At 37.5% G+C, this 22756-nt stretch overlaps 1 protein-coding gene across 1 annotated transcript in view; it reads right to left on the bottom strand.

Annotated features, from left to right (window-relative positions):
• Positions 1-261: 261 nt before the first annotated feature.
• The window catches only part of KCNH4 (potassium voltage-gated channel subfamily H member 4), a 62028-nt gene continuing 39533 nt past the window's right edge, over positions 262-22756 (bottom strand). The window contains exons 11-18 of the mRNA XM_058181768.1: positions 21267-21481; positions 17634-17672; positions 14994-15364; positions 10913-11019; positions 9322-9330; positions 5928-5945; positions 5114-5163; positions 262-822 (exon numbers count right to left, since the gene is read on the bottom strand). Of these exons, the coding sequence (XP_058037751.1) occupies positions 262-822; positions 5114-5163; positions 5928-5945; positions 9322-9330; positions 10913-11019; positions 14994-15364; positions 17634-17672; positions 21267-21481 (1370 nt within the window). The remainder of the gene's footprint in view (positions 823-5113; positions 5164-5927; positions 5946-9321; positions 9331-10912; positions 11020-14993; positions 15365-17633; positions 17673-21266; positions 21482-22756) is intronic.

Consider the following 22756-nt stretch of genomic DNA (forward strand, 5'->3'; position numbering starts at 1 on the left):
ATTACTGCTTTGAAAATGTACCTACAATATTTCTGAATCAATGGTTGATTGCATAACTGTTATTTATAAGGACCTTGAAAACAAAAATATTTCAGCTGTCAGTGATATATAATTTTCCAAAATAATAACTTTTAAAAAGAAATATGGTAATAATAATAAAAATAATAGATGTATTTTAAGAAACAGGAAATTTGGTGCTAGTGGCTGTGAAATCTTGCACCAAATATCCTAAAAGAAGTTGTGGCAAAAGGCTCCTTGGCATCAGTGAAAGCTCTCCGGGCTAGACCGGAAATAAAAGTTTGTTGGACAGCCCTGTCCTGAACAGGTGGGGAAAGAACTTTGGGAGGAAAGAGAGGTGACAGAACAAAACATGGATGAGCTAGAATGAGCAGTCATATTAACTGAATGTCCAGAGTGAGGATCACCATGTTCCTTGTCAGCCCGAGGTTGATCTATGGGATTTACAGAATCACAAGAGGTGGATCTCCTTCTCTCCTGGGGTTCAAAGAGTTCCATGTCCTGGGAGGCAGTAGAAGGCAGAGAGCTGGTGAAGGCAGAAAAATCAAGGCTCGAGGATGCTGGCAGGCTGGGGAGCATAGGCAAGGAGGAGGCTAGAAGGCTATGAGGTGGCAGGGAAACTGAGGTCCGAGAAGAAGGCAACCTGCTTACAGGAGACAAGGAAGGCGAGGTCTGCTCACAGCTGTGATGACAGACTGAGGTAGGGTTGGAGAAAGACTGAGTGGTAAGCTGGCCCTGAAGAAGATTCATGAGATGCTGTAACTCTTGGCTGAGTTGGGAAACTTCCCGATTCAGGTGGTTTATCTGTAGGGAGGCAAGAAAAATAAACAGAAAAGCAACATCACCCAGAATCTTTTGGGGGAATGTCATCAAAGCATTTTTACAATATGATATATTGGAATGATTGTTTTACGCAGCAATAGTGGAAGATAAGTAGTTTGCCTTAGATCCTTATATATTAAGGGTAGGATATATTCTTCAATATTAATTATCTCAGTTCTTCAGTCTATCATGACCATCCATGTTCATCTTTTGTATCAAAGAGGGAGGGCTACTTCCTAGCTGAGCCACATGATCATGCTGAACAGACCTCATTTTCTTCCTTCTTGATTAGTGAAACAGGGCAGGTGCAACTGATTTTAGGAGTAAGATTAGCTACTCAAAAGCCGTCAAAAAGTCCTCTTCTGTGATTCTTTTCTGGATGTTACAATTTTATTTTGTTCTCCAGTGTCTCTTATAGTGCATTTAGATCTTACCTCATGTCCTACCTTATTTATCACTGTCAAATATAAGATTTTATTTAGGCATACTTACACATACATAAACTCATATCCCTATATACTTAATAATATAATACTCAGATTGTAGGATTCTGGTACTGAATTTTACTCCTGAAGTCCTTTTATTAGTCATTTACTCATTTAGGTTCGATTTTTAAATCAATATCCTGCTATCCATAATTATTTTATTGTACTGCAACAAATGCACTCCTATAGATGTCTTAGAAATGTTTTAGATCTTAAGGAATTTTACTGCACTTCTCGATAACTCCAAGCTTTCTGCGCTTCATTTTTTAAAATTATTTTATGATGTTGACAGTTTAATTTGATAGTGACTATAATAAAGATAATCACTCGTAGAATTTGTTTTTTTGTCATCTAATCTTTCTTTTAATAAAATTCAGTGGGAGGCAGATTTGGTCACTTGTCTTCCTTTCCTTCCTCTCGTAATCAAATCCAACTTAGACAGCATCCCTATCCGTTTTAGCCAAAGTTCCCATTTGGAACTAAAATAAGAATTAACAAAGTATACAGTAAAGACAAATGCCTTTGAGCATGTATCAAGGACCCTTTCCATACTCAATCAGTCATTCAGTTAATTTCTCTGCAGAGTGGGAGAATTCTTTTTAAAACTAATGACAAGTTAACCATATATAACTGTTCAGTAATTAAATGCTGCCTTCACTTTATGTTGCTTGATGATATTTGAGGGTGGCTGATCAATTGAGAGGGACAAACTTTAAAATAACATCTGTTTATATTAAAGCCTTCAATCTAATCAATTCACACAAACCCTCTCACTTTTATGGATGCTGAATGCATTTTTAAAAATGGTCTCCTTTGTTTTGCCACTTGCACCTGGCTATCCTCTTCAACAGTCTCAGCATAAGAAATAGGGAAGGCAACCAACTGAGAGAAAGAAATGGGGTGTTGTGGGGCAACCAGCGCCAATGATAATTTTCATCCCACAATCCCCAAAACTTTAACCTAAGACTGTCTACTGTTGACCTCACCCCATTCCTAAGAGGTCTGTAAGGGGCATGCATAAGAGTACCAGTGTGCCTACCGTTCCTGTCCTAATGTTCCCTTTAATTGTATTCATTTTATGTATTCAATTCATGCTTATACTTATATATGTTATTTAATATGTATTTGATAAAATAAAATAAATAAATAAATAAATAAACAAACAAAATAAAATGTTCAATGTTCAATGAGTCCTTCGGGAGAAGGGCGGTATAGAAATCTAATTAATAATAATAATAATAATAATAATAATAATAATAATAATAATAATAATAATGTCAAGTAAAGGAGTCACATACATTTTAAAGTTATACGATTATTAAATTCTAGACCTGGATTTCTATTTATGTCATCCTCTGTTCTGATGTCTGTAAGGCAATTATGGACAAAATAACCCCCAGGAAGGAACCCTAGAAAATGAGGCCGGGTGAAGATGTGGGGACTCTGGATAATCTGAGTTTTTCCATAGAATGCAGAACACAAAGGCAATTTAGAAAGATAATGGGGGGGGGGAGGAATGGGCAGGCTCTGTTGCTAGGTAATTGTCACTGAATTTAAATTTTAAATTAAATTTTAATTTAAACTCTTACACCCACAGTCAGAAACGCCAACACAGGGGCTGTCTATGCAATTTACAGTCTCATCTTTCTTCATCCTGCCAGGGCAGGGGAAAAAATACAACTGATCCAAAAAAACAAGTGTTGGACACAAGGAGTAACCTTTGGGGAGCATTTATTTTTTCCATAGCTTCAGACATCAAGTGAGTAGGAAGAAGGAGGAAGGACCTTAGATCAGGGCTAGCTTTGCCATTAGAGAGAAGAGGCAACAGCCTCTGGTGGCAGATGCCAAAAAGCAGCAGTAGCAAAAACTGCTTGGTTTTGTTTAGTTTATTAGTTATCTGTCTCTCTTGGAGCACGGATCTATCTGCATCTTAAAAATAGGCAAGAAAATGGTAAAAGAAAACCTATCTACTCTAGATGAGTACAAATGACCAAGACCAAATAAATTATATTCCAGAGTTCTGAAGGTGCTGTCAGACATGATCTCAGAACTACTGAACCATATCTGTTAAATTTCCTGGAGCACCAGGGAACTACCAAAGAACTGGAACAGAGGTGATGTGGTTCCAGTCTTCAAAAGTGGGGAGTGGGGGAACTAGATCCAGGAAATTACATACCAATCAGCTTGACATCTATACCTGGGAAGACCCTGGAAAAGATAATTAAGCAATGAACTGTGAACACCTAGAAACAAGCAAAGCTATTACTAGAAGCCAACATAGTTTGTCAAAAACAGATCACGTCAGACAAACTTTATTGCATTCTTTGACAAATTACTGGACCAGTGAAATGTTGTGGACATAATTCACTTGGGCTTCAGTACAGCATTTGACAAAGTAGACCACAACCTACTTCTTGGTAAGATAAAAATATGTGGGATAGATAGCATAACCACCAGATAAATTCATAACTGGCTGACCAACAATACTCAACTTGTAATCCTCAATGGAACTACATCTACATGAAGGGAAGCATGCAATGAAGTACCCCAAAATTCTGTCATAGTTCCAGGACTCTTCAACATCTTCATAAGCTATTTAGAGGAGGGGATAGAAGGGGAACTCATCAAATTTGTAGATGACACCAAGCTAGAGGGAAGAGCTAACCCTTTAGAAGAAGGATCTTGACAGGCTTGAACACTTGAACACTGGATCCTATCCAACAAAATGTAATTGTACTGGTGAGAAAAATAAGATTTTACACTTAGTCAAGAAAACCCAAATGCACAGGTATAGAAGCGGTAGTACTTAGCTCAATAGCAGTGACTATTGATCTAGATGTCCTAGTGAACAACTACTTAAATATGAGCCAGAAGTGTGCGGTAGCTGCTAAAAAAAGCCACTTTGATTCTAGGCTACATCAACAGAAGGACATGAAGTGTTAGTACTGCTTTTTGCTGCTGTTTTTGCTGCTTTTTGCTGTTTTGTATTTGTTTATACTTTATACTGCTTTGGTAAGACCACATTTGGAATACTGTATCCAGTTTTGGTTACAATACAAAAAGATTTTGTGACTCTAGAAAGAGTGCAGAAAAGAGCAACAGAGATGATTAGGAGCCTGGGACTAAAATATATGATGAATAGTTGCATGAATTGGATATTTTAACTAAGAGAAGGACTATAAGTGACATTATAATAGTCTTCTAATATTTAAGGGCTGTCACAGAGAAGTGTGGTGAAGGGGTCAACTTATTCTCCAAAACATCCAAGGGCAGGACAAGAAGTAACAGATGGAAACTTTTCAAGGAGAGATCTAACTTACAACTAAGCAGAAATTTCCTGATAGTGAGAACAATTAATCAGTGGAATGACCTGCCTCCAGAAGTTGGGGGTGCTCTATCACTGGAGTTTTTAAAAAAGAGATTGGACAGCCATTTTTCCAGAATGGTATAGGGGTTGTACTGGTAGACCTCTAAACTCCGTTATTCCATTATTTTTTGCTTGCCTTTCTATATTCAACTGACCTACTGTGTTCTAGTTGAAAGAACTTGCTCTCATACTATTAGTACTAAACTAAGATTCATCTGGTAATTCAGTTAACTTCTATAATGTGTAATGCATATATATCAAATTTCTCAGATGGTAAGGTAAAGTGCATTTTGCACATATGCCGAAGTATTTTCATTTCAAATGTAATTTTATACTTTTTACAGCAAAGTTCTGATACAATAAACAGATTTTAGGATGCAGTTCTGTTGACTCGGTCCGCAAATTAAGGCTTGTGTCTTACCTCTTGATTCAGCTTTCTCATGTTCTGCTTTACCTCATTACTTTCGGTAGCTAACACAAGATTGGTTGGTCCTGTAAAAAAATTCAAAGAAATGAGGGATGTAATTGTAAATTGTTCACAGGTTGGTTTCTAAGCTATCTCTAATATCACATTAATACTAAAGTGACTCTTTACCTTGATGAACGTATCTTTTCTTTTATGTACACTGAGAGCATATGCACCAAGACAAATTCCTTGTGTGTCCAATCACACTTGGCCAATAAAATTCTATTCTATTCTATTTATGTATTGCTAGAAATAAAGAAATTCTATTCTATTCTATTCTATTCTATTCTATTCTATTCTATTCTATTCTATTCTATTCTGTATTGCTAAACAAGAAAACCAAAAGAGTAGGGTCAGATATCATTTATACTGAAATACAACATCTCTCCCATTGCATTATAATAATAATAATAATAATAATATTTTAATTTTTATACCGCCCTTCTCCCGAAGGACTCAGGGCGGTTAACAACCAGATAAAAACAGTACAATACAATACAATAAAATCACTATTAAGAAACTTATTCAATAAGGCCGATAAATTAAATTTTAAAATACATATTATAAAATAAAACCCCATTTAAAAGTCCAATTAAAAAACCCCTCTTATGCCAGTCCTGCTTGGAAGAATAAATATGTCTCACATAATGCAAAGTACTGTGCTGACCAATGTGTCTGCTCTATTTGACTACCAACAGACAACTTCAAGGTTCTTCTGCTTCTCTTCTGGGCTTGAACTGGGTATATTTCAAAGAGATTGGCTTTGAACCAAGAACTGGATTTCCCTCTTGATACTGTAATGAACATCTAGGCATAGTTCATATAGCTCTGTTATGTTATATGTTGTTATATTTTATGTCATGTTACGTCATCATTTTTAAAATTTTATTAAAAAAGAATTATTCTAATTCTTTTTAAATAAAAAATAATGTCCCAAGAAAACATAAGGCTTACAGAGGAGATAAGCCTGTTTTCTGGTGGGGTGGGGCATGGCATCATGTCAGTTTTGGAGGGGATTTATAGGAATAGACAAAATTTAAATCTCTATGCAAGGAAAAGGAAGAAAATGTTACAGAACCAGTTTCACTTCCGATGAAGAATTGGTATTTGGGTGGAACACAGATAGAAGAGCTTTCAGTTATGTGAGTCTCCTCCAGCAGCAAAAAACTGGTACAGGCTGGACAGGATATCAAACATTTGCAAAGAAAAGATGAATTCCACACTCCTTCTATCCATTTTGCTATATATTTTATAACTTGTTGCCCAGAGTCACCTTATAGGAAAGATGGGTGGCATAAAAACTTAATAAACAAATGAGAACACACACACACACACACACACACACACACACACACACACACACACACACACACTAAAAATATCAAGCAAGTCAAACTGCATACCTTGATTTCACTTTTTTTAATGGGGAAGAGTCAAAATCATGCAGGCACTCTTAGCAACAGAAGACTAATATATTTAGGAGCACCAGTTAGGGGAAAGCAAATTTAGTTTATAGTACCATTATTTATATTTCCTATTTCTTCTGGTCGGAAATAATAGGCAAACCTGACATTATATCCTATTTTATAGAGGGTAACCTGCCTGATGACTTCTTCTGTTTCAAGGGCAATTTAATCTAAATCCCATTTAAAGGTAAAGAACCTAGAAATGAAACTAGGGCTGTTGAAGTTGTTCATCAATAGCGAAGACCTAAGCTGAATATAGATTCATAGATCACATGTTCATAGTTTTTCTTATTATGCACAGTAGTTCAGTTTAAATTATTTCTCATTTCAAATTGGTATATTATTTGGTATTTCCATGTATTTATTTTGCAATTTCGGGGCACTGACTATGCTAGTCAAGAGTTCATCAGGATTAGTTTGCAACATAGCATCCTTAAAAGAAAATAAATAATGTATCCTTGTATAGCCACACTAGACAATTGTGAAACAGATTGCAGACTACTTTATTAGCTATATTGAAGCCACTGCTCTCCAACTCCAGCTTGAGCGTATGAGGTAATTCCTATCAATTAGCATTATCCATCAATGCTCATTTAAACATAAAATCTGCCAGTGTCATTCAGCTATTGAAAAGACATTGCTCAAGCTTCTTGCATTTCAACTAACTTATAGTTCTACAAACGTCAATGGTTTATTAGTGCCAATTAGCAAACAGGCTGCATAATAGCTAGGTCATCTAACAACAGTGCCCACTACCATTTTGGTTATTATTTTTCTATTTCATTTAACAATGGTAAGCTAGGAAGTCAAAACAAAATCATCCATTAAAACCTCCTTTTACCAAGATATACAACAGTATTATATGAGGTTTTTCCTGGAATTCTGTTTAAATAAAAAGAGCTCACTCTGTGGCCTGGACCTTGACATAGGCTTCACAAAGCAACAGATGGGAAGTCAAGATTAAAAAAAACAGTCTTCCATTCACATTATGTGGAAAAACATAGGGCTTTCCTAAATAGGGCCCCTTTCTCAAAGTTTTCTCAAAATTCACAAATATATAATCTACTCTGAGGATTCTTTAGGACAAACAATCAGAAAACGTTTTCCTGATGAGAAACCATAATCACAAGCAGATAATAAAAATAAATTAATATACTATAAAACAAATATTATGCAAATAATAAACTCTTTTACATCTATTCCTTAAAATATACAATTTCATCATCCAGATGCCTTTTGATAGGTCTGATGATGCTTATCAAATGCTTTGGTGCTTATATAAAACTAAATATGGAAACAGAAGTATTCTTTTTTTATAGGACCTGACATAAAGAGTTACTGACCAATATCAGTGAGGTCTATACATATGAAAGGAGGAGAAAGAGAAAGAGAACTATTTTTGGCTATTGCCATTTACAGTGATTATGCTGAAATCTAATTAACGGGTAAAACTTGATGCAGGTTTGTGGCTGTGGAATAGAGAATTGGATTTTGTGATTTTCGATAAATTTATTTTCTATATGAATAGTTCCTTTATAGTGATCCTTCATGAAACCTGTTTGACAAAAATAGGTCTCTAATTCACATTTTATATAAGATCCAAAAGGTTTTGTTCACATATTTGCTGCAGTTAGTTTATATTCAATTTCATTTGATTTTGTTTTTTAAAAATATTGACAAACATGTAGAACAAATATGTTATCTGGCTTTCTAGTTACCCCTCATTTTTAATATTAAAGTTAAAAATCTTTAACTTGCATTATTGCATTTTTAAATATGATTATAATTTTCTTCCCTTTTTTGTTGTTCATAATAGTAGCAAACACAGCCAAGTGCAATTGGCTACATATTTTTTATTTATTTATTTATTTATTTATTTATTTATTTGTCACAACAGTATATATAAGCATAAGCATGAAATAACTATATGATATATAAGCATATATATAATCATAAGTATGTAATAACTATATGAAATTGGATACAATCAAAGGGAACATTAGGACAGGAATGGTAGGCACGTTGGTGCTCTTATGCACCCCCCTTACAGATCTCTTAGGAATGGTGTGAGGTCAATAGTAGATAGTTATGATATCATAATGATATGCCTTTGATTTCTCCCTTTCCAAAAAAATAGAAAGTCTTCAATTACTTATCGTTTCCTATTTTAGCAGATCTGTGCAGCAATGAGGAAAAGATTCAAAATCAGTCAGACTCAAGGAACCCATTTTCCATCCAATTGCACTTTTGTTCTCCCCTCCACTCTGCCTTCAAGACTACATATCATAATTTGATGGCAAATTGCTGCTTTTCAATAAGTTGATTTTTCATATCTGTTGACGCTAAATTGAGTCTGTGCTCATTGACTTTTAGGGCCTTCAGGTATTTTCAGTATAGCTGATGAGTAGCCACTGCTTCAAGTACTTCTGGATGATGAGAGATCATGAGATTAAACAAACTGTGCTCCTTATGGTTGTCTGTTTTGAGCACAGTGTAAGGCCTGATCTTCAAAAGATGGGATGGGATAACCAGGAGCAGAGAGAACTTGCCATATTTACTCCAGCCATGAATGTAGTCTTTCAAAGGACTTTAATTTAGCAGTTCTCTTGCCAATCATTTTTGGAAAATTATCTGTTAATTGCTTAAAAGAACCTATGAACTTTCAAAATGATAAGTTTGGATACACCAGGTGAGTGCCTTCCATCCCTAATAACTGTATGAGATGTATCTTTGTAATCTTTAAGAATTTAAAATAAACAGCAAAAAGCAAGACAAGGTTTTGGTTATAGAAAGTTTTGAACAATTAAAGGCTCAGAAAACAACAGAATGTTGGATTTTGAATATTAAGACTTTGAAATTGCTTTTAAAGAATACATGCATTTTTATGGGAAAGGAAAACTGTTTTTGATATTGGAGACATAAAAAAACAAGCAACTTATAATGGAGTTCAGAGGCATTTTTGAGGAACTGCATTAGGACATTGAATCAATAGTGTCAGAAGTGTTATGTATTATTGAGAACAGTCTGTTCCCCCTCAAAAAAAATGTGACAGAAAAATATATGCAACAGTTTTGAGAATAACATGAACAAAAATTTGAACAAGGATTTGTCACTGGACATTAAAAAAATTGGAGGGCTTACAAATTAAAGAAATAAAATTGACAATCACAACACTTGGACTATGTATTTTGTTAGACAGTTTAAAGTTTTGAAGAAATTTGAAACAAATAATAATAATCGTCTGAATGGATTAAGAAGTAAGATTGTTTTATGTAAAAAGAAGGAATACAAACTTGGTTTACCTGATCAAGGTTGAAATGGGGCATGTTATTCTGGATGGTACTTTTGATTTGTGGCATCTGGACTATAAAAATATTGTGATTGCTTATAGTTACCATGGTGTGCGTGGTACTTTACTCAAAGTTACTTTAAGTATCCTATCCTGACAGCATCTAAAATGGCTTTGTATCTACAATAACAGTCCTTTCATTTGAAGTAAGGAATTTTTGTGAGTTTGTTCTCTTTAAACAGGAAACTATCAGTTCTTGTCATGTCAAATTTTAGTCTTTTGTTTACACTACGATATTGGGGTTACTTTATGCCTTCTAAAAGTGAATTTGGTTATCGTTAAGAACTGAGCTATAGAATATTTATTTGAATGGACATGTTATTGGGATTGGTTCTCTTTGGACTGCTGATATCTGAAATAGAAACATGTTGTCTGTTGGATTTGCTTACAGTTAACATGGTGTTTAAGACTATATCCCAGGGGTGAAATTCAGCAGATTCTGACAGGTTCTGGAGAACCAGTAGCGGAAATTTTGAGCAGTTCAGAGAACTGGCAAATACCACCTCTGGCTGGCTCCAGAGTGGGGTGGTAATGGAGATTTTGCAATATCCTTCCCCTGCCACGCCCACCAAGCCACGCCCACTGAACCGATAGGGAACATTTTTGAATTTCACCCCTGCTATATCCCTATAGTTACTTTATCCTAAACTCGTAGCATTTAAATTGGCTTTATATCTTATTGTCTTTCCATTTGAAGTAAGGGATATTTATGAGCTATGGGTGTGGAGCCTTCTTAGAACTGCTGAAAAGACTGTGTTTTTAAACTGGAGATAGATGATGTCATATGCCCAGCCCTTTGTTGAGAGAGGGCTCTTCAATTTTGACATAAATGACCATTTTCAAATCAGCATTCCCCTATGTTCAAAATGTGAACTTTAGCTTTTGATTTAGATTTAGCTTCTGATCTGTAAAGACCCTCTCTTCAGTTGTCAAGGTTACCTGGTAGCATAGGATCCTGCACCAAGGTCTGCTGGGGTTGTTCCATATTAAAGCTAAATGTTTCGGTCTCTGATGCTCCATTGTCATCTTCAATGCCATCAACAATTCTAGAGAGGTGGGAACAGGGAATCAACCAAGAGTTATAGGACAAAAAATAAAGCTCCACATTCCAAAGCTCTTTCTCTATGAATAAGAAGTTGAGAACAAAGAACAGAAGCCACCTTTCTCCATTACTTCCTGTGTGTCCCTTATGACAACTGGTGTTCTGCCCTTGTGCACAAAACACACAAAATTGATTTTCAATTCAGATTTTAATAATAATAATAATAATAATAATAATAATAATAATAATAATAATAATAATAATAATAATAATAATAATATTTTAATTTATAGACCGCCCTTCTCCCGAAGGACTCAGGGCGGTGAACAGCCAGTTAAAATACAGGAAAACAAACAATATTAAAAACAACCCTTAAAAAACTCATTCAATTGGCCAAGACTAAAACACAATTACCCCCTATAAATTATTAAACATTTAAAACCCCAATTAGTCAGATTAAAATTTTTAAAAGATCAAGCCAGTCCAGCGAGATGGAACAAATAGGTTTTAAGTTCGCGGCGAAAGGTCCTAAGGTCAGATAATTGTCGAAGTCCAGGGGGAAGCTCGTTCCACAGGGTAGGAGCCCCCACAGAGAAGGCTCTCCCTCTGGGGGCCGCCAGTCGACATTGTTTGGCTGACGGCACCCTAAGGAGTCCCTCTCTGTGAGAACGCACCAGTCGCTGGGAGATTGAAGCCGGCAGAAGACGGTCCCGTAAATATCCTGGTCCTAAGCCATGGAGCGCTTTAAAGGTCGTCACCAAAACCTTGAAGCGCACCCAGAAGACCACAGGTAGCCAGTGCAGTCTGCGCAGGATAGGTGTTACATGGGAGCTCCAAACTGCTCCCTCAATAACCTGCGCAGCCGCATTCTGGACTAACTGGAGTCTCCGAGTGCTCTTCAAGGGGAGCCCCATGTAGAGAGCATTGCAGTAGTCCAGGCGAGATGTAACGAGAGCATGAGTGACCGTGCATAGGGCATCCCGGTCCAGGAAGGGACACAACTGGCGGATCAGGCGAACCTGATAAAAAGCTCTCCTGGAGACGGTCGTCAAATGGTCTTCAAAAGACAACCGTCCATCCAGGAGCACGCCCAAGTTGCGCACCTTCTCCGTCGGGGCCAAAGACTCGCCCCCGACGGACAGCCGCATCTGCAGCTGACTGTACCGGGGTGCCGGCATCCACAGCCACTCCGTCTTGGAGGGATTAAGCTTGAGCCTGTTCCTCCCCATCCAGACCCATATGGCTTCCAAACACCGGGACAGCGCTTCGATAGCTTCATTGGGGTGGCCTGGGGTGGAAAAGTACAGCTGAGTGTCATCAGCGTACAGCTGGTATCTCACCCCAAAACCACTGATGATCTCACCCAGCGGCTTCATATAGATGTTGAACAGGAGAGGCGAGAGGATCGACCCCTGCGGCACCCCACACAGGAGGCACTTTGGGGTCGATCTCTGCATTGCTAATGAAATGGATAATATATTCTCAAAACCTGCATAATATGTAACCCACTGAGAAAAATTACTCATTCATATGAAGTTGGAAAGGAGGCTTTAAATGGAGGCATAGCAGGGGTGAAATACTCCTGTTTTGGCCCGGCTTGTCAGAACTGGTAGCGATGGCAGCTCGAGGCTCCTCCCACTGCCCAGTCATCATTACTTCCTGGTTTTCACCAGGAAGTTACCTGTTTTTTACGCTCTGCACATGCGCAGAAGGGTTTGCGCAAGCGTAGAGGGTCGGCGCACGCACGTGACATGTGTGGGCCATGTGCACTTCCGAACCAGTAGGGAAGGTAGGTCGATTTCAGCCCTGGGGCATAGATATACATATCCACAATGTACCCACACATAGAGATAAAAAAAAGCTAGGCTGGCCCAAAATATTTGTCACATGTGACAGAAAATCCAAATGGTTCAATCACTTTTTCCGGCTAATTAAAATGGAGCATGACCTAAGCAGGGGTGTCAAACTGGCAGCCCACAGGCTGGATGTGTCACGCACAGGCCACACCACCACTGCTCGGCAAAGGGGGAAAACATCACAAAACAATACGTGACAGCGTGACATGGCGAGTTTGACACCAGTGACCTAAACAATAATTATTAAAGAACATTATCATAAAGGACTACCTGATCAGATATAAGCTCAATAGGAGCTACTCAGGAGCACCTAATCATCTTTTACTGATTTCAAAAAACGAAGTAAAACCATAAATATTTGCATTGGAAACCACCAGGGCTGTGGGTTAGACTGGGAAGTTGAGAAAACATCCTTGAAAAAGTAAATGGCAAACCACTTCTAACTTGTTGCCAACAAAAGCACACCAGCATATCCATAGATTTTTTTTTTTACTTTCTAGCATTTTGTCTACTACCATAGTACAGGGTCTATTTTGGGGGGAGGTGGTGTCAACTGAGTGTTGATCCATTGTTTGCACCAGGAACTGATTAACCCACTTGTTGGCTAAGCCTGGCGTTTGGAGCTGAGAGTGATTTCCCAAAGTCACCCAGCCAGCTTTCATATATCTAAGGCAGGACTAGAATTCACAGTCTCCTGGTTGACTCAAGGAAGTATTTATCTGTACTTTAGAGAATGATATACAAGAGTATGCGTGGCATCTGGTCAAATCCCAAATTTTAAGAAACAGTTTCATTTTTAATAGGCTCTGTCCAGATTCAACACTGAGTTTCCTTGGTTCTTTGTTAGTGATCTAGAAATTTGTACTGGAACAGATCTGAAAAATAATACCTTTTTTTTGCCAAGCTGCTCATATAAGGAAAATGTAAAATCAGAGGTGGAAGGAGGCAGAAGAAATAGTATATTTCTAACTCTTGAGTAAGCTAAATTGTGAAGGAGTTTATGGGGCTTTCTGACTATTCTTTATTAATTCTACCAGCCTGGAACAAAAGTGTTAAAAGAATACTGCTGCAATCTGTGGGATCCACACGAAAACTTGAACAATGATGTATGTTCATATTCTTTAAATCCCATCAACCATGATACATTACTATCTACAGAAAATAATTATGGATTGTTCATCATAATTTCTGAGTTTCCTATACATTCCCTTCTGAGATTTAGTAGGTTCCTATTGAGAAGCATGTCTAATAATTGTTTTGGAATTGGGCAATGCCAAATCAAAATGAACAAACAAATAAATATATATTGTCATTTTCATAGAAACTGCCAACTAAAACCATAGAAATAGAGTGTGATAAAGCCATCCCCAATATATACAATTACATCATAAATAAACAAACAAATCTCCTAAAATTTTGAAGGCTTCTTAGAGCTACTTCTGCCATATTCCATATTTATAAAAAAATTTCCCCCTGGGCATTCTTTTTTGATAACCCCCTCCTAACAGTAAAACCTGCTTGTTCATAAAGAACTTGAATCTATCAAAATTAAACTTGACAAGCTTGATCCTTGCTGAAGGGGGCAGCTATGCCTGCAAATTTTCCCTACTTTTACTAAACAAATATAGACAGCATTCATGAAAAAAAATGCAGCAAAATCCAAAGCCCATTCACATTTTTAACTGATATTTGGCATCTTATACCTGGAGTGAATTTCCCTAAAAATTAAAATAAATTTGACCAAACTATTTTTTAAAATCTTGGAAGTAATAGAATTACTTAGATCACAGGTGTCAAACTCACAGTGTCACGTTGCCATCACATGATGTATTGTGACATTTCCCCCCTTCATGGAGCTGGGGTGGGCATGGTCTGCGCACAATGCATCTGGTTCTCAGGTACCAGTTTGACACCCCTGATTTAGATTTAGACCATGATTTGCAAAATTTCTAAAACTAAAGAAATGTAAGGTGCTAGTTGAGGTTGAAACAGAACTTTGTATTTGGATCAAATCTCTTCTACATATCCAATCCACACTAATGGAAAGTAGGTTCAAGAACATATGGTGTATTATATTTCTATTTCGTAAGTTAAATCAAGGACCATGGTGAGACCCTCTTACCTGGGACTGAGGTCTGAAGGCCCATGCTGTATGAGAGAGGGAATGAGGAGTTTGTTAGGCTTCAGGTCAACGAGCTCCTCACTGTCAAAATGTTGCTCCTCTTGACGGCATCGTGGAGAAGGACTGTGGACCCGGTTGCAGCGGACTGGAGACCGACAAGTTCTCCTCAGGGCAGAGAACTGACGCAAATCATCTCCCAGAAGACTGCTGAGAGAGCCCCGCCTTACTGGGCTGTTGAGGTTGGGCAACATGATTTTTCGACGTGTGATTGTGGCAGGTGAAGGCTGGAAGAAGTCCTCAGAGTCCTCACTGTACTCCTGGATGGAGGGTAGGGTCTTCTCAGAAACAGTAGCACAACTTTGAAGATGAGGCTGGCCAGGTGAGAAGAAGGAAAGTAATGGCTCAGGAAGAAGAAGAACTTGTACACTTGTAGCCTATTTAACTTTAAATTCTACTCTCACACTAGCTGGGTTCATAGAACATGCTCAAACAACTTGCTGATGTTCTAAAGATTGTATTTGTTGACTTTGGATAGCTGTTGAGTGGCTTAACATGCAGTATTATCTAAACATAAGCCAAGTTGGATATTTTTTGATTCAGTATACTATGGAAACCAGAAAATGATTACTTGCTCTGAATAATCAGAACCCAGCTATTGTGAATATAAAAAGTATTACCATACTTAAAATATAAATGATCTCCAGTAAGCAATTTGTGCGTGAAAATGCCCTTAGCTTTCAAATGTTCATTTATCATTGTACCCTACTTTTTATACTTTTTAAAGTGTAGATATTGATCTGGAAAGTTAGCCAATTTTTCTTCCCATTTTATAGCTTTTTGGTAACCAGGATGAAGATAAATAATTATATGAACAAAACTAAGAGTAGCACATGAAATAAATTGATATGCCAACCCAATCTTGAAAAATAAATGTTATGATAAGAAAAGCAATTCTGGATCAAAATCTGAATTCAAATCCATACCAGTTCACAATCTAACACAAAAATTCATTTCACTATAAAATATAGTGCTTTTAATACCAAATTTGTCTTTCAAATTTGGATGGAAAGAATAATAAGGCAATCAAACTTGAGTTATCATTACAGTACAGTACAGTACAGAATCCATTACAGAAATAGGATAAAAAAGATTCCATGTTGGAATGCCCTCATCTGTGTAGGTCATGATGAGAGGACGTTTTCAGGATATCCCTATGTGTCACTATTCATCAGTCTGGAAAATCTTCTGTGTCATTCTTCTGCAATTGGGTATTCTTCAGATTCATTGAAACTTTAGTATGGATTTCTATACAGACATGGAGTTAAATCCAAAGGCCTAGATAGGATTGTAAGTACAATTCTCTGAGCCACAAAGTAAACCTCTCAAATTACCCCTTGCCCCCAGAATGACCATTTAGGGCTAAGTAACCCCATAGTCAATGAGACTAAGGACAGGCAAAGGAAATGGAAGAAAAAAGTCACACCATCTCTTCATTCTTTCTGTCACCACAGATATATATACCTATGAGGGTTTCTCCTAATGTCCCTAGTCCCCCAAAATATTGCTTCCCCCTGTTCCTTGCTTTCTGCCATCTAGTTTTCACTTCAAACCAGGGGTGAAATGCTCCCGGTTCGGACCAGATCACCCAATCTGGCAGCGATGGTGGTGGGTGGTTCGGAGAACTGGTAGCAAAAATTCCTGCCCCCACCCCCCCAGCTGAGCTGTGCGATCATCAGAGGGTTTTTTAATTTTTAAAAGCATTTTTTCTTCGGCTAAAAAATGCTTTTAAAAGTAAAAAATAAAAAAAACCTCTGATGAGGCTTTTCAACCTCGACCGAAGAGGTTGTAAAAAAAATGCTTTTAAAAGGCTCTGGGGATCCCAGCTAAGTTGCCTGATCGCCAGAGGCTTTTAAAAGCATTTTTTTACAACCTCTTTGGCCAAAAAAATGCTTTTAAAAGTTAAAAAAAAAGTTGATCATGCCCACCCAGTCACATTACCCCCAAGCCACGCCCACAGAACCGGTAGTAACAAATTTTACATTTCAACACTGCTTCAAACTCAATTGCAGGAAAGACAATTTCAGCAACAGAGTGGTCAATTCCTGGAATGCTCTACCCACCTCCATCGTTACAGCCTCAAACCCTCACAGTTTCAACTTCAAACTGTTTACTGTGGACCTCCCTTCATAAGAGGTCCGTAAAGGGGCATGCATAAGTGCACCAGCGTGCCTACCATCCCTGTCTTACTGTCCCATTTATTTGTATTTACTTCCTTTGTTTATGTTTATGTTCATACCTATACTTGTTATCTTGTACATGTTTGACAAACAAGCAAACAAATAAATAGTTAGTGACAGCTGACTCTAGAACAAAAATAGATGAGTGGTAGTTATCCAAGTGATACAAGCCATCACTTGTATCCTCTTACCTACTGTATGGGGGCTCCAAGGTAGTTATCTCTGCAGTTTCACTATATTTATGCCAATATGCCTAAATACAAATTCTGTAATTTTATTAGACTATAACTCCCAGTATTCCCAGCCCAGAATTTCATTCGCATCCACACACTCCTCTAAATTCACCATAATCCAATGAAAAAACTTTGCCTACTTTTTTTCCTCATCATAAACTTTAAGTTACCTGGGATAAACGTGGGGATCTGGAAAATCGAAGAAGCCCCTGGAAGAAAAACAAAGACAAGGACATGAAAAGATTTAGTTAATTACTTTTTACAAACCTATTTTTTTCTCTCTTTCTGTGTGGGGGTAGGTTATGGAGTTTTTGGCACTAGTATACTATGAAATCTCTTTGCCCTTGCCTGCTTTCATCTATGTCCAAATTATCAAACACAACCAGTTTCTTCAACACAAGCTACATCAAAGGCATCACCAAGAAATAAAATAACATACCAATGAGCTCCAGGAGAGGTCCAGATAATTTCCCGTACTGGTGACGCAACAATTGTGGCAAAAGATACTGTAAACTCGGAGCCATAGGGAATAGGGCAGAGATGTCACTTATGCCAACAACTAATTGGTGTCAAGGCCAGGAAGCACAAGATAAAGACTCTTTTAAATCATGTGAAAGTTAGGAAGGAGGAACAGGCTCCAACTCTATTATCCTATGTGCTATGGTTAAACAACTGTAGCTATAAGATGGGAATAGCAACCTTTACAAAAAGAGAATTGCTCTTTCATTTGGCTTTATGTTCTCTGTCATCTATCTAAAATAAATCTAAGTTTAACAACCAGATTAAAAGATGTGAAGTTAGGGGATTAAGATTTATTGTGAGTTTGGTCTAATCAGGGGTGGGATTCATCTGGTTCGTACCGGTTCATGCAAATTGTAGTTGTGACCTGTGAATAGTCACAAGGCACTATGCCATCCTATTTAGCTGCATTTTTTAACCAGTGCACATGTGTGCAAGCACGTGCATGAGCAAAATGCATGCGCAAAAGGCCGTGTGCATATGCAGAAGGCGTGCGAGCAAGCAAATTGAGCATTGCTCACATATTCGGTGCTGGGGAGAACCAGTTATTAAATTATGTGAAGCCCGGCTCTAGGCCTAGTGAACCCAATTCTACCAGCTGAACAGAGATGGCATAACTGGCCAACAGTACAACCATAAGATGCTAGAATATTGCTGCTTCAGGACTAGTATAAGTAACACTTCGCCGGAAGTTGTTTTGATTGTCCTGCTTGCATGGAAATGTCAGATACATATCAAAATATAACCCAATTATAGCAAACATTAATCTTTGCTGGCTAATCCTGCTTTATTTCTTTCCTTTAGGCCAGCAGTCCAGACCAAAAGAAAATGTTTAAATGTTTTTTTAATTATTCAGTGAAAACAATTGATCACCTAGAATAGTGCCTTATCAGTGAAGGTGGCAAATCAGATGAGAATTCTACTAATCCAAACATTCTTATAGAGTAGAAGCAGCAATTATGATTTAAATTCTCCCTTCTGACAGAGGTTCTGTTTGTTCATAATAATGTACTGTACACAAATAATTTCTTTGCTTTGTTGAATAAGCCTGCTGAAGTTGCCATAATGCTAACTCTTCTCTTTCCCCATATGCATTTATCTTAGCTGAAAATATGTCTTAACAGGTTTTCTATATCGCCAGTCTGCCCTTTCTGCTTGCAAATAGACAGGTTTTCTCTTCTCTCACCAATTGCTTTCATTCCTACCCAACAGCCTAATAGTAACACTTTGCTGGTTGACAGCACAAACGTGTACCTTGTCATCATACCAGACAGGTGAAGGCAGAGAAGAATGTCCATATGCTATATTAAAATATTAGAAGGAGTTAGAAAAAGAATGTTGGCATTTGTGAATTACATTATGTTAGTCCTGTACAACTTGTAGTAGGGGTGGAAAGGCCCCACTGATAAATTAAAAATAATCACAGGCTTAAATTACTGCTACAGAGAGATCTAAAATATAACAACCTAGTTTTTGAGAAAGGAAAACTGACCTGACATAAAGCAAACCAAAAGAGGTTGTTACTTTTGGTTGATTGACTGGTACTGGATGAATCTGCCTGCCCATAATCTCCTGGTTGAGAATAGTCCCCTTGAGTTGCTAGTGAGGAGCATTCTTGGAAAGAAGCCTTCTCAAAAACATACTCCCAAAGGCAAGGACACGCTAGTACATGGAGGCATGCTATTTCTTTGCCTTTCAGAAGATGTTCTCTTCCGACAAGCCTTGGGGGAACAGAGGGCTGGTGATTTGGTGATAATTGCTTGAGGAGCAGTAGAATTAGTTGAATTATTAGGTAATGCATCTTTTTTACTTTGATGTTAGTAGGGTTTCATTATTTTCAATGGAAACTATCTAGATTATGTGGAGTAGGTGACTTATAAGAGAAGGAAGGGAGGGAGGGAGGGAGGAAAACATAGATAAGCATGTTTCCCAAATTTAAAATATGCTCATTGGCTGAAAATGGTTAAAAGCTCTGTATTTAGTCATTTTGATGCAGAATAAAACTATTAAATATTGCTACTTAAAGATAACAATAGATTGTCATCAGGACAACAGGCAGCACACCACTTGGAATATCAATACACTGAGAGCAACTGCAGAAAAGTCTATTTATTTTATGTATAGCTTCAAATTAGCTGAATATATATTTCCAAATACTGCCAACTAGTCCAAATTTAAAACCCTCTGACTTATTCAGGGTGATCTGATTGTCTATGTAAGATTTATTCCTATTGATTAGATAAATGATTCTACTCTCAGCAAAAGTCTTTTAAGACCATGGGATGCAGAGCTTAGGTATTTCCTAGATACGAATTCTAAATTCTCCTGCTGCATGAGAAATTTGAGATTTAGATGTCCAGATACAGACCTTGTTTGGGTATGTGCAAATTTTCTTGTAGGTAAAATCCTAAATCTTGCATTAAAAGTTAAATTGTCAGTTTGATTTGGAAACTCTTAATGGCAATGCAAGGAGATTTAATACTTAAGGGCCTCAGGTCTCATTCCTAGATTATCAAGTCTCTCTCTTCCTTCGCTCCTATGATTTCACTCAATTTAAAACTACAATTGCAGCATTAACCAGATGAAATCTGTATAAATTGTATGGCTACTTTCAGATACAGCAGCAACATCAAATGTGGCATTCTTGCCTCCCAAACAAGAGAAGAAGGGTATGCTTAACATTGTTTTTGAAATTCTTGGTTGTAGGTTCAATATGCATTTTCTTTCACATAATGAAGTAATGTATTAATCTATGGATGTTTTTAGTCTCTCTGCATCTGATATCTATATCTGTAAATTGTGCATGAGGAAACAAAGTGGGCTATACATGCTTTGCTCTGGATAACATAACCAGAAGGGAATGGACTTATATACTGTATGTAATTTCTTTCCAACATTTTGTTGGCTTGTGAGAATAGCAACCAAGAATATTAACGGGAGAATTTTGGGCGCTGAAGTCCACATATCACAAAGTTGTGAAGGCTGAGAAACGATGGTCTGCATAACTATGGTAACCAGACTGGAGCTGACATGGAATAAAATCAAATCCCCCTTTCCTGTTCTACTTCCATAAATCTGTAAAGACAAAATATAAAGGAAGCAGAGAACTTCCTTTCCATCATACATAGAAGAGCCCTTCCAGAGTGGTCAGACTGGAAGCACAGATTCTAGTGGCTTGGACAAAGAAAATTCCTGTGGAAGTCCAATGTTCTTCACTTGGAATGACTCACTCTGCCAAAATGAAGAGCTAGAGGCATAGGGAAATGTCATCCATATCCACCTACCTCAATCTCACTACCCTCACGTAGGTTGAAAGTGAGGTCCTGCTGGATGTCTGCCATGAACTTGGCAGAATATTCAGGGTACAATTCCAGAACCTCAAAAAGTCCACGTAGGCTGATGTATTGGAGGTCACAGTAGGTCAGTGCCTTAACGTCTGCATTGGTCTTGATGACTTGGTCTTTACTGGGCAGGTCAGCACCAACAAGATCTCCTTTACCTACAAAAAGTCAAGGTTTGGGATATGTATGAATGGGTTGGGAGGCAGAGAGGCTCTTGCAGCCTCTGCCTTTATATACTCAAACAATACTTGAAAGTCATAGAATGACTGGCTCACAAGTTATGCAAAGCCATCAAATAATTTGCTTGGTTTTCATTTAGAGTTTTGGACTATCCTCTGTACTATGTAAATCATGGTTGATGACTTAATGGAATGTGTGAGCTTAGGCCACTGTTGCTAAAGCATTCCATAGTTAAATTGCAATTCATCACAAAGTATGAATGCAGACAATGTCTGGACCTTGGGACAAGAATTTTGCCTGCTGAAGATGGATTGTTTTGTTATTCTTTCTTTTTGATTTTTATAATAATTGTAATCGCTCTAAATTGCCTGCTTTCTTAGTTCCTACCACTCTTTTCCATAACTATGCTAAACAGATTGACATCTGTGGGAAATATTTATTACAATTTCATTTTTACAAAAAAGAGGAAACAAATACAAGAAACAAGTTTTCCTCAGACAATATTAGTTTTTTGTTTCACATAATAGCTCCCCAAAGCATTAAAAACTTGGGTAGGAAAATTTGACCTTGTTTTATTATACAGAACTCTTCCCTTCCCACACCTGCCAATGGTGGCTAGGAACTCTGGACATTACTGTCAACACATCTGGAGTCTGCTGGTGCTCTGAATCAATTCTGAAATTGGCCTTTTGCTAGATGGTGACTGAGTTCACACATCATGCTAGCTACAGCTTATTTAATGAAGGTGTATTGAATAAGCACCAATGGGCTGGATTCACACATCCATTTCTTCAGATTTGCGCTTTTAAATGGCTTTTCTAAAGCTAGACAGATTTCTCAAGCCTTGTTCTGTGAGTTCTTGTACTTGTTAGAGAATATAAATGTCTAAAATGGATACCTGGCACCCACTTGTTGTTTTGTCAAAGAGTTCAAAGAGTAGTTTAACCATTTGCTGAACTTCACTTCCCAGCAAACCAACTCATCATTCAATTACATTGTCTATAACTTTCCAATTGTGATATTAATAGGCTTTCTCCTTTCCTTGAATTGGGAGGAAAGTATATTGATATAAATTGTGCTGCCAACATAGATTACCATAACCATAGATTAACAATAAACCAAATAATTTTGCAGCTTGGACATAATTTTGTTCAAGATAGCACCAAAGCAGTCGCAACTGTGCTCTCCAGTTGTCACCAGCTAATGGGAAAAACAGGCACCTGTTGTATCCCTGAACACTGGGCATTCAAGCC

This window comes from Ahaetulla prasina, chromosome 4 (assembly GCF_028640845.1).
Source record: "Ahaetulla prasina isolate Xishuangbanna chromosome 4, ASM2864084v1, whole genome shotgun sequence".
Classification (NCBI taxonomy): Eukaryota; Metazoa; Chordata; class Lepidosauria; order Squamata; family Colubridae; genus Ahaetulla; species Ahaetulla prasina.